This window comes from Salmo salar, chromosome ssa21 (assembly GCF_905237065.1).
Source record: "Salmo salar chromosome ssa21, Ssal_v3.1, whole genome shotgun sequence".
Taxonomy (NCBI): Eukaryota; Metazoa; Chordata; class Actinopteri; order Salmoniformes; family Salmonidae; genus Salmo; species Salmo salar.
In genome coordinates this window covers 30,690,159-30,703,356 of record NC_059462.1, presented here as the reverse complement: position 1 = coordinate 30,703,356, position 13,198 = coordinate 30,690,159, and the positions used below count along the sequence as shown (strand labels likewise).

At 43.6% G+C, this 13,198-nt stretch overlaps 1 protein-coding gene across 1 annotated transcript in view; it reads right to left on the bottom strand.

Annotated features, from left to right (window-relative positions):
- Positions 1–13,198, bottom strand: part of LOC106582035 (lambda-crystallin homolog) — a 40,987-nt gene that overhangs the window by 26,386 nt on the left and 1,403 nt on the right. Inside the window, exon 3 of the mRNA XM_045704897.1 lies at positions 4,560–4,676. Coding sequence (XP_045560853.1) covers positions 4,560–4,676 — 117 coding nt within the window. The remainder of the gene's footprint in view (positions 1–4,559; positions 4,677–13,198) is intronic.

Sequence of the window (13,198 nt, the reverse complement as noted above, 5' to 3'; positions counted from 1 at the left end):
GGACGTGGACCCCGCTCCATCTTCGGCTTGGCCCACTTAGGTGGCGCCTCTGGAGTGGGGACCCTCGCCGCCGACCCCAGACTGGGTACCCTCGCAGCGGGCCCTGGACAGGCGGGCGACTCTGGCAGCTCCGGACAGGCGGGCGACTCTGGCAGCTCCGGACAGGCGGGCGACTCTGGCAGCTCCGGACAGGCGGGCGACTCTGGCAGCTCCGGACAGGCGGGCGACTCTGGCAGCTCCGGACAGGCGGGCGACTCTGGCAGCTCCGGACAGGCGGGCGACTCTGGCAGCTCCGGACAGGCGGGCGACTCTGGCACAGGACTCACCAGGCTGGGGAGACATGCAGGAGGCCTGGCTCTGGGAGCAGGCACAGGACGCACCAGGCTGGGGAGACATGCAGGAGGCCTGGCTCTGGGAGCAGGCACAGGACGCACCAGGCTGGGGAGACATGCAGGAGGCCTGGCTCTGGGAGCAGGCACAGGACTCACCAGGCAGGGGAGACATGCAGGAGGCCTGGCTCTGGGAGCAGGCAAAGGATAGACCGGGTCCTGGAGACGTATGATTCCTAATCAGAGACAACGATAGACAGCTGCCTCTGATTAGGAACCATACTCGGCCCAAAACAAAGAAATACAAAAACATAGAAAACGAACATAGAACGCCCACCCTAGTCACACCCTGGCCTAACCAAAATAGAGAACAAAACCCTCTCTATGGCCAGGGCGTGACAACCTCACAATGCTCTTTCACCTTCTAACTAAACTAACCAGCTTGGATATACTACACAATGCCAGCAGGGCAGCTTAACACCTACAGGTATTTCTTTCTAAGCCCTGATGGCTCTCTTGTGGGCAGGTAAGGTGTGTTGGCCAGTCACCCGTGCAATGGTTACTATGTCTTTATTAGTAAAATAATAACTCCATGACAAAGTCGCATGTCACCAGATTAAACTAGCAGCAGTAACTGGCTGGGTCAGTGGCATACCTGACACATTCACAAATAAAATGGTATGTCCATCACATAAAGAGAGAGACAAAAAACAACAATTACCCACTGAGGCGGGACACATTGTGCCTAAAATATTTCACAAGTCTTAAGCGGGGAAAACGATTATAAAGCCTATTCATCCAAAATAAGGTTAGAATCAAAGGAGGAGTGAACTGCTGTCAGTGAGGAAATGTATCTGAACCAGGATGTCACATCTGTGTGTAGGAACGGACCAAAGCGCAGTGTGAGCTTCGTTCCACATCTTTATTATGTTGTGAAACTTAGCCAAACAAACAAAAAACTACAAACAAAACACAAACCGTGACGACAGAGGTGCAACATGCACTAACTCAAAATAATCTTCCACAAACACAGGTGGGAAAAACAACTACTTAATTAAATATGATCCCCAATTAGAGACAACGATGACCAGCCTCTAATTGGGAATCATACAAAAACCTCAACATAGAAAAAAGAAACTAGAAAACAACATAGAAAAAATTAACTAGATAAACCCCCCAGTCACGCCCTGACCTACTCTACCATAGAAAATAAGAGCACTCTATGGTCAGGACCTGACAGTACCCCCCCCCCCCCCAAAGGTGCGGACTCAGGCCGCAAAACCTGAAACCAAAAGGGAGGGTTGGGGGGGTGTCTAGTGTTGGTGGCGGCTCTGGTGCAGGACGAAGAACCTTCTCATCCTGTGGATCCGCCAGCATTGGAGACGGCTCTGGTGCAGGACGAAGAACCCTGGACCGCCTACCGTCGCCTACGCCATGGATCGCTGCTGGAGGCTTCGTGCCATGGATCATCACTGGAGGCTCCGGGCCATGGATCATCACTGGAGGCTTCGTGCCATGGATCATCACTGGAGGCTTTGTGCCATGGATTATCACTGGAGGCTCCGGGCCATGGATTATCACTGGAGGCTTCGTGCCATGGATTATCACTACAGGCTCCGCGCCATGGATCATCACTGGAGGCTCCGGGCCATGGATCATCACTGGAGGCTCCGGGCCATGGATTATCACTGGAGGCTTTGTGCCATGGATTATCACTACAGGCTCCGCGCCATGGATCATCACTGGAGGCTCCGGGCCATGGATCATCACTGGAGGCTCTGGGCCATGGATCATCACTACAGGCTCCGGGCCATGGATCATGACTGGAGGCTTCGTACGTGGAGCCGGAACAGGTCTCACCGGACTGAGGAGACATACTGGCAGCCTGATGCGGGGAGCTGCCACAGGGCTTACCAGGCTTGGGAGATGCACTGGAGACCGGGTGCGGGGAGCAGGCACAGGATATACTGGGCTGTGGAGGCGCACTGGAGGTCTGGAGTGTAGGGCTGGCATAACCCGTCCTGGCTGGATGCTCACTTTAGCGCCTGGCAAGTGCGGGGCGCTGGCACAGGACGCACTGGGCTGTGAAGGCGCACTGGCGACACAGTGCGTAGAGCTGGCGCAGGATATCCTGGACCGAGGAGGCGTACTGGAGACCAGGAGCGCTGAGCCGGCACAACCCGTCCTGGCTGAATGCTTACTTTAGCCCGGCAAATGCGGGGAGCCTGCCACAAGCGCACCGGGCTGTGAATGCGCACTGGGGATACCATACGCATCACCGCATAACACGGTGCCTGACTGGTCACACGCTCCCCACGGTAAGCAAGGGGAGTTGGCTCAGGTCTAAACCCTGACTCCGCCAATCTCCCCGTGTGCCCCCCCCGCAAATGTTTGTTTGGAGCTGCCTCTCGGGCTTCCGTCGTTGCCGTGCTAATTCATTGTATCGTCGCCGTTCCTCTCTCGCTGTTGCCGCCTGCTTCCACGGCAGGGTCTTGTCCCCTGCCATTACCTCCTCCCAGGTCCAGGATGTCCTCCACTCCCTTTCCTCCCGGGCCCAGGATCCCTGCTCATCCTGGGCACGCTGCTTGGTCCTTTGGTGGTGGGAGATTCTGTCACGTATATCGTATATCGTTCCACATCTTTATTATATTGTGAAACTTAGCCAAACAAACAATAAACTATAAACAAAACACAAACCGTGACGACAGAGGTGCAACATGCACTAACTCAAAATAATCTCCCACAAACACAGGTGGGAAAAACAACTACTTAATTAAATATGATCCCCAATTAGAGACAACGATGACCAGCTGCCCCTAATTGGGAATCATACAAAAACCCCAACATAGAAACTAGAGCACAACATAGAAAAAATAAACTAGATAAACCCCCCAGTCACACCCTGACCTACTCTACCATAGAAAATAAGAGCACTCTATGGTCAGGACGTGGCACAGGAAAGTGTGGTCTCAGATGGTGACAGGAGATACTCTGAATATTTCACAACAGAATTTCCCTGTAACTCTCTAAAACACACTCTATTGTTCTCCTCCACAATGTGACACGATGGTATGTTCCTGAAAGTTTTAATCGATACACTGTAATGATTAAGCGTGTGAAATACCATGTAGCAATCTCCCACGTGACCCCTGTCTATTTTGGTTTGAGGACCACACTTCCTGGCTCGCGTGGTGTATTTGTGAGCATGTGCGTGACTAAGACCAGATGAAATAATTAATTCAATGGTAATGTGGACTCTCCCAGTCATATCCTCCTAAACCTTCCATAACAGGAAATGTCTGAAAGCCAACCCTTCTAAGGAAGGGATGGGCAAACTGAATCTTTACAGTCTCCTGGCTTTTGTTCTAGATTGAGATCAGAGTATGTGAGTGGATCGGAGCAAGCAGTGGAGCGTGCCCAATTTTACTGGAGCAAGTTTCCCAAAGGCTGGAACGTCGGCCTTCTCGCTCACTCCAATTTCGCTCCAGTAGCGCTCACTTCACAAGCTCAGTGTATGTCAGGCACAGCAGAAAGGAACGCGGTGGGTAGCTAGCTAAGTTGGTCATTGTAGCAATGTATTTATAAAGTGAAAATCAGATCTCTTAAAAGTTTCGTTAATTTTCATTCTATTATCTAAACAATAGGCCATCATTGATTTTGGCTCAATAGGTCTGGCATATTACCTCTTTCAAGGATCTTTCTGTTTTGATAGGGTTATTTTACCTAAAATCCTTTAGGCCTACCTACAGAAAAACACATACTCATCCCTGCCCAGCCTGGCAAGAGTCCCAAGGGTGTTTAGCATTCCCAGTGGCTCTGCAAGCACTGAGCGCATATTCTCCGCTGCTGGCGTGTTCTCTAGGCACCATCACCTGAAGACACAGACTCAAGCCAAACTCATGTTTCTAAAAATGAATTCAAAGGCACTGTAGATGGAGCCTAATAAGGTATTTTTTGTTTAATTTGAATTTAATTCGAAGTAAGTCACAGACAATATATGTGAATTTGGAGCAGCAGTTTTTTTCCTTTGAGCGAGGAGCGTTTGGAAAGGACGTGGAGTGCCGGAGCTTTGCGCAAGCACCACTCCATGTGCGTTGAGCGGGATTTTCGACCGCTCAACTCTGCTCACATTCTCTGATTGAGATGCATCCTAGCGAAGTGTTATTGCTATTTCAGCATGAAAGGCCATTTTCCTCAAAGATGATACTCATACCAGTCAGCCTACTGTACCTGGATGAAGAAGGTTCCCGCTAGTGCCTGAGGGAGGTCGTGGCTGCTCAGTAGGGCTAGCTGCTCTGAGGCACTCAGCTGCCCGCTCAGTATGTGAGCTTCCTGCAGCTCCTCAAGCTGTTTCCTGGGCCACCACACAAGGAAACTGGGTTAACACACACACACTCGCAGGCGCACCCAAGGTCTTTTTCAATGACCCATAACTATACAGAAACGTATTGACCTCTGGAATATGAAGGAGAGTCATTGCGTGCCACCTGACTACATAATTAATACACTAACACTGTGTCTGTACCTGTCCGATTGATCCCATTTCAAAAACCATGGGAGACTGGCAAAACACAATAACAACAGACAGGTTGAGAACTTCACCACCTTGTGAATGGGCTGAACATTAGTGGTTTCACTAGACTGCATTGTGTACCTGACAGCCATTATGTAAATACAATGACAGTCATTAACAGAGAAATATCAAACTGAAGTGAAACCTCAGGGCACATATCTGAACTCAGTGTAACCATGAGGAGAACTGAATGTTATCAGGTTGGTTCTCAAGCCAACAATATATGCACTGGTCCATTCCCTATGCTTTCGAGGCTGCTTTTCATACTGTCATTTCAAAGTGAAGTAAATGAAAACTTTATACGTAAACATGTCTTTCCGGTAGCTCTACGCTGAGGCCAGTGGTATGAGGGATGGAGTTGTTTCAGTGGCGTGTGTCAGTTTGTTTAATAGGTAACCAAGCAAGATAGACTCTAAAAGCTCAAGAATGCCCCCTACTGTCCAAAACATATTTTTTTTTTACCCATGTGCAGTTGAGCAAACTTAGTATAAAAGTGCAAAACAGCATGGTATAGAGAAGGGTTTCCCAATCCTCTCCTCTGGGACCACCAGATTTTTGACTTATAGCACAAATTTGTTGGGAAGTACTGGTATAGAAACCTGAAGATAAGACATACTGTGGCTCAAACTGTTACGATATACTGTAGCAAATAGCTATTTATTTTACTTCATCATAACACAGCAGGTCTGGGATTTGTTTACAGTCATGAAAAATTAGCAGGTTGTTATTTATAAATACTTTTAGAGACCAACCTCAAAGTGTCTGTACAGTATGATGCTGAATGTGAAACTCTTCTAAATGAATCATAACAGAACATTTCTGGACTAGGCTAGTAGTTCTCTCCCTAATGTCACTCTAAGAACCTTTTCCCATCATCCAGAGCCTTGAGCTTAAAATACCCTGGGTTAAAGTTAAACCAAAGATTTGTATAACTAACCCAAGATAGACCAGAGCCTGTCGTTTTCAATGGGAGCAAATTAATCATAGTGGGCAGAACATGCAAGGAGGCAGGCAGTGCCAAGCAGGAGCTAGTGAGATCCTACTGGTGCATTCTAGCATTTATTTGCATATTTCTGTGATGTGTGTGTGTGTAATAATTCAATTCGCCCTTGCACTCCTTCTAAACAACGCACTTTTTTTGAAACTTTGGCAAAGGGTAAAGTCTACAAAACACTCTGCTTGTCTCTGAGTCTAGTTTTGGGTCACTGGGCTTCTTCTCATCACCATATTTGGTAGTGAGTGAAAATGCCAACCGGATGCTTTACATTTATACATCCGGTGAAATATCTGGCTCATTGTTCTATCTGTGGTTAAATCCTATTACATATAGTTTTTAAAAAACTAAAGCATCATGTCGTAATGTTCAACCATGTTTTTAACACGGTACTACAATATGGTTGTTGACTGATTTATACTTTTTTTTATTTCATAATAATTAAGGAGTGGGGTAATGCCCATTTTTTGGCTTTATTGAAGAGATAGTAAAGTGTTGGAAAGCCGGGAAGTCAAAGGGCAGCAGGACAGATTTTAATCCATGCCGACTCTGTCATACATGTGTGCCGGGGTCAGTAGCTGTAACCGGCCACACAGGGTTTATACAGTTAAAAGGATTCACTGATCATGTTTTGTTCTTGTGCCTTCAGTGTGAGTGCAAAAAGGACTGAGGGGTATTTAGGTCATATATGAGTTATGTGTGAGTTGATGTTGTTATGAGGCATTTTGTTAATGTTTTGTTACGTGAATTAAGTTATCAATGTTCTTAAACCGAACTTCAATTAAACTACTCAGTCTGCCCCCCCAGAGTGTGTAAGATTCTGGTTGAATGAAGCAGACGGATAGCCAGCCCACAAGGGTCAAAACGTTTATCTATGAGAGCTCTGAAATCCTTACAATGTACAAAGCCTTTTATATTAACACACACACATCAGTAGAGAACTCCACCCCGCTTTAGGCGGCTGTATTTTTCCACAGTACACATACATTCCTTATCAACCTTGCCACCTGTCTTCTAATCTCCTGCCAACTAGCCGTTCCCAGGCCATTGTTTCTCTCCCTAACTTAGGGAGGCATCTTCTGTTCCTTTCCCAAGGTCGTCTTATCAACTCTGCCCTGCTCATTTTTGGAATATAGTTTTTAACCCATTATTATAGCCTTATTTCGAATACATTTCAACAGGTTATAGGGTTTCTGAGTGAAATCATTTAGTCAAACCTTTAATCATATAATTTCCATTACAATCCACCCGATTGACTAAATATTTCACATACACTAACACATCTATTTTTATTGGATTCAGAAATTTCACACAAAATCTAACTAATTCAGTAATGTTACACAAAATCAAACTAATTCAGGACATCAAAGAAAACAAATGCATATACTGTCAACACATACTTATCGATGACTGTTCTAAGCCTACTCCAATCATAGCACTTTGGATCAGGATTTTTGTTATGGCCTTTACTTAAAGAAACAGTCTTCCTAAACTCTAAAGATGGTCTCATCTAACATGGGCTCCTCATAATTGAATGAATCCTCCACCAGGCTCGGCGGTAAGTTTTTGTCGTCCCACTGATCTGAACTTGGAATCGGTCCGTATCTCACTATCTGCTCCGTTATCGATCTCTCCAGAATCCTGGAAATGAGACCTCTCGCACACGGGACCAAACAACAACCACACAACACAAACACACTCATACAGGTGAAAGCAGCCCACAATATCGTACTTACAACACTTTTCCATTTCTTGAACATGTTATCAAACCATCCTGTCAGGAAAGTATCCACACCCGAATTCTCTGCTAAGTCATTAGCTAATGTGGTTAACCCTGCCAGGGCCTTAGTCACTGATCCAGCTGAAGCTGTGTTATCAGGAACGTACGTACGTGCAGCAATGAAACCCCATCATTCTACCCACACCGCCCTTTTCTGCCAATAACATATTGAGAGTCAGTCTATTTTACCAGGTCATGAGGGAGGTGGCGGATAATTGGTCAGAGAACCCCTTTACTACATCCCCGGTTTCATTCATGAATCTCTGTTGATTATAAAAGATGTCCTTAATCCAATCCACATTTTTATTTATTGTCAACCACCAAAATAATGTAGTGTTAAAGCCTTCACATATTTGATTCATAGCTTTGTATTAATCTGGAACTTCCCTGAGGATGCCAATAGCATCCATCTAGACAAAGCTACTCCCATCCTGGTCAAAACTCCTCCTGTGCCTACTTTAGCCTCCTATAACTGGCCTCTGATGACTAATTCGAACTGGTTGGACCAATAACCCCAGGCGCAAGTTCCTAACCACCCTTTGTGGTAATTTCTGTTGTATGTGTCCTTTGCTGGTACTAGCCCACTCTACATCAGTTATAGGTACTGTGAGGTTAAGAATTTTCTACTGTACTTTCAAACCTAAGTCAGTCACATTAACGATTGCATTATAGCCATTAAAATCATCTAAGTTCTCGGTGCCATTCTTGTATCTAGAACACTGGTACTCATCAGGAATTTAAGTGAACCGAGGTGGGTTGGCTGAGTACTTCAATCTGGCCCACCCAATCCCTGTAAAGTTATTTGCTTTCCTCGGGAATCGTTTAATGTTTACCTTAAATTCTACATCTTGATCTTCTTTGGCTCCTTATTCTGTACGTCACTCAGTGTATTATATAGTTTATATTTTCATTCTTATAAATGACAACAGTGTCGTATGATTAGTACCGGAAGGTGGTGGATCTGAATGTATCAGAAAGATTACCAAGACTATGATGCAGCTCAGAGTCTCTACTCTTCCCAAAAACCGCCAACCCTCTCCTGCCCTTAATCGATCTGCTAGGTACTGCCCCATACTCACACCTCTAGGAACACACACAGTGATGAACGGTCGGGATAGGGAATCTTCGTTAAGGAGGTAACCCCCGGACCCTGTTGGTACTCAGTTCTTCTCCTAACTCTGTGTGTGATCAGCAGTGCTCATATGTGTACATACCTTCTTGCAGTGGATAACGTGGACCCAAGTGACTCTCTCAGTTTTTCTAATTGCAAAGGCAGTGGTTTAACAGACCCTGGTATGGGCCTTCCCAACGGGGCTGCTTCCAGTCTTTTCTCCTCAGGGAATGGATCCGCACCCAGTCTCCTGGTTGGATTGAGTGAATCACCTTCTCCTGTAATTCACCTGTTGGACACAAAATCTTGGACATACGGGTTTGGTTAACAAACAGTCTTCTCATGTGCTCTGCTAGTATTTCTTCAACTTCTATGTCTACCTGTTCTGGTATCTCTAACTCTGGCATTCTATTTGTTCAACCCGATTAGCTAAAATGTCATCCATCATTTAAAGAGATAGATCCTAGTAAACCAACTCTAGGGATAATATCTTGACCTCATATTTTAGTTACCATAATCATGTCCACCAAGTAAGTTGGGAACGCTTCTACCCATTTGCTATACTTATCTATTAATTGTTAAACACCCCTTCTTCCCCTCTCTTCGGAATAGTTCAATAAGTCCATTTCCAAATGTTGGAATGGATATCCTACAAAAAAATAGTTTTTTCTTTTTTTAAGTAGTTATTCTCTAGGCCACTAGGTCTTTCCTAACCTGCAGTGTTTCCTTACCTGCTCTATCACCTGTTCTACCATCCTACCCCCTGTTGACACCTGGCTCCGCCCATGTGTCAATATTGCCGCATATCTAAACAGTGTCTTTGGTAAGATTAGTAAATTATCCTTATGTCAGACCTTCTCTTGTGGGATTGCCCCCTTTCATGTTCCACATGTCCAATTCTCCCTGGGGAATTCGTTCTTGGCTATCCTGTAACAATTATCTGTCAAGTGTAAACTTAAAATCAAAACTAAAATACATGCCAATGGAGCCGATAGTCTCTCCATGAATTAATATCCTAAAGCTAAGCGAACCAAACTAAATTCTCTTCCTATCTTATATTCTTATTATGTCTTTACTGTCTGTCCCAGTATTATTTCTGTCCTCTCCTGTTTATAATTTAACTATGCTGGTCTCCACTCACTAACTGTTATCTAATTCTTCTGTGTCTCTTTTATCTTCTCTTCCTGGCTTATGCTCTCCTCCTGCTACTTCCAACCCATCAAGGTCTCAGCAGTGCAGGGGAGGACTTCTCCGTCTGCCCTACCTTCTATCTGTCTGTCGCTCTTTCTCATAACAGTCAGTATCAAATATGGGTTGTTTCCAAATATTGACTAAATGTCTCACTGTCTCCCTGGTTGCACTCCTGGATTTGAGAAAAATCAACATGTCTTAATATCAAGATTATTCCATAGCTACTTAAATTTATCTCGATACCCTCAATTATCCTGGATCACCTACAGATGTCATATATTCCTGTCCCATTGGCTTAGAATATATCCTAAATACTTGACATAAGTCTACCATTATTAAACTTATCTTGCTAAGATTATAGCCTTATTCCACAAGAAAATATAATAATACTATTATATAAATACCACCGCCTTGTTGTGTTAAATCTTTTCCACTGAATTCAACAACAGCTGACTACCTAAGGGAATATGAACTTGGCTAGATAATGTACAGGAATACTACTACTGGTCAAAAGATATTCAAATAACATAATCCGATCAAAATGACTAATCTGAACTACTCCACAAAGAAAAAATTATTGTACCATTGTCGTCATTCTGTCTTCTCATTGGTTAAAATTACCAATTGTGTCTAAGAACTTTAACTCCATCATAATTATCAGTTCTACAAATTTCCTTAAAATCAGTATCACAAATGACCTTAAATTCACTATCCAAATGGCTTTTCAATGGGGCTGATCAGACCACAAAGGGAAGCCATTATAGAGGTCAAGAGTCATACCACCCCTTCACAGAAGTGTTTCTTAATTTATTAGACAAATTAAAGAAAGACCTTCAACAGTTTCAACATATTTTATCTCAGGTTCCCAGAACATTTCCCTTATCCAAAGACTTCACGTGTTTAATTAAAACTCAGAAAACAAAACTTCAACGATTCCATGTGTGTGTATACCCCTTTAAGAAATCCTGTCCCTAGGAATTTGAAACGCTCCTTTTTCCAGAAAATACAACCACTTGGTCAGCATTTCATCATACTACACCGATTCAGAAACCCAAACATTGACTACAAACAAAACCTAATGATACTTATAATTCCATTGTACTCCCCCAATCATGAATTTTAATCTACATCAATGTATGTGTATGCTTAACCTGTTGGGGCTAGGGGGCAGTATTTGCACGGCTGGATAAAAAAACGTACCCGATTTAAACTGGTTACTACTCTTGCCCAGAAACGAGAATATGCATATAATTAGTAGATTTGGATAGAAAACACAAAAGTTTCTAAAACTGTTTGAATGCTGTCTGTGAGTATAACAAAACTCATATGGCAGGCCAAAACCTAAGAAGATTCCATACAGGAAGTGCCCTGTCAGACAATTTGTTCTCCTTCTGTGTCATCTCTATCGAAAATACAGCATCTCTGCTGTAACGTGACATTTTCTAAGGCTTCCATTGGCTCTCAGAAGGCACCAGAAAGTGGAATGACGTCTCTCCTGTCTCTGGTCGAAAAACAGCAGGAGATTTTGTGAGTGGTCAGGCTGGGAACAGTGACAGTGGCGATGAGAATTCTCCATTTTTTTCTTTCAGCCTTTGAATGAATACAACGTCGCCCGGTTGGAATATTATCGCTATTTTACGAGAAAAATCACATAAAAATAGATTTTAAACAGCGTTTGACATGCTTTGAAGTACGGTAATGGAATATGTTGACATTTTTTTGTCATGAAATGCGCTCGCGCGTCACCCTTCGGATACTGACCTGAACGCACGAACAAAACGGAGCTATTTGAACATAACTATGGATTATTTGGAACCAAAATAACATTTGTTGTTGAAGTAGAAGTCCTGGGAGTGCATTCTGACGAAGAACAGCAAAGGTAATCCAATTGTTCTTATTGTAAATCTGAGTTTGGTGAGGGCCAAACTTGGTGGGTGTCAAATTAGCTAGCCGTGATGGCCGGGCTATGTACTCAGAATATTGCAAAATGTGCTTTCGCCGAAAAGCTATTTTAAAATCTGACACCGCGATTGCATAAAGGAGTTCTGTATCTATAATTCTTTAAATAATTGTTATGTATTTTGTGAACGTTAATCGTGAGTAATTTAGTAAATTCACCGGAGGTTTGCGGTGGGTATGCTAGTTCTGAACATCACATGCTAATGTAAAAAGCTGGTTTTTGATATAAATATGAACTTGATTGAACAAAGCATGCATGTATTGTATAACATAATGTCCTAGGAGTGTCATCTGATGAAGATCATCAAAGGTTAGTGCTGCATTTCGATGTGGTTTTGGTTTTTGTGACATATATGCTTGCTTTGAAAATGGCTGTGTGATTATTTTTGGCAGGGTACTCTCCTGACATAATCTAATGTTTTGCTTTCGCTGTAAAGCCTTTTTGAAATCGGACAATGTGGTTAGATTAACGAGAGTCTTGTCTTTAAAATGGTGTAAAATAATCATATGTTTGAGAAATTGAAGTTATAGCATTTTTGAGGTATTTGTATTACGCGCCACACGATTCCAAACGTCCCACCTTGCCCAGGGAGGTTAACATACATACTTCAGTTGACTTCCATCTGTCCCGGAGGAAAGAATCCTACTCAAACACATCAGACAATACAATGTTTAATTAAGTGAAATCAACACCAAAAATAAACAATAAACACTAAACAGACCCATAACCCCTTTTCAGCAATCAAATCACTTCAACCTGTTGCATAAATTTAGTAAAAACAATTAATGATCTTCTGTCTGTACAGGGTCTGAAGTTCCAATGTATGCAGATGATACATTGATCAATGTTTCACACAAAGAAAACAACTGATGCCCCTGAGACAGATGTCTATGTATCAGGGGAAAAGTTCCATGTGATATCTGATTTTAAGTTCCACGGCCTCATACTTGATTCCAACCTCTCTTTTAAAAAGCAAATGAAAAAGGTAATTCAAATAACCAAATGCAACCTAGCTAATTTCCAAAACATATGAAATTGTTTTGCTACAGAGGTACCAAAACTATACTTCAAGGGCTCAGAGCGAGTGACGTCACCGATTGAAACGCTATTAGCGCGCACCACCGCGGTTACACTCACCCCCCCCTTACAAAGAGCACGTCCTCGCGTTAGCTTGCGACTCTATGTCCCATATCTCACTCCGCTATATTAGGTTTCCCTTCTTCCATAGAATAGTCAGACCAAGTTTTGTTATAGGGTTTC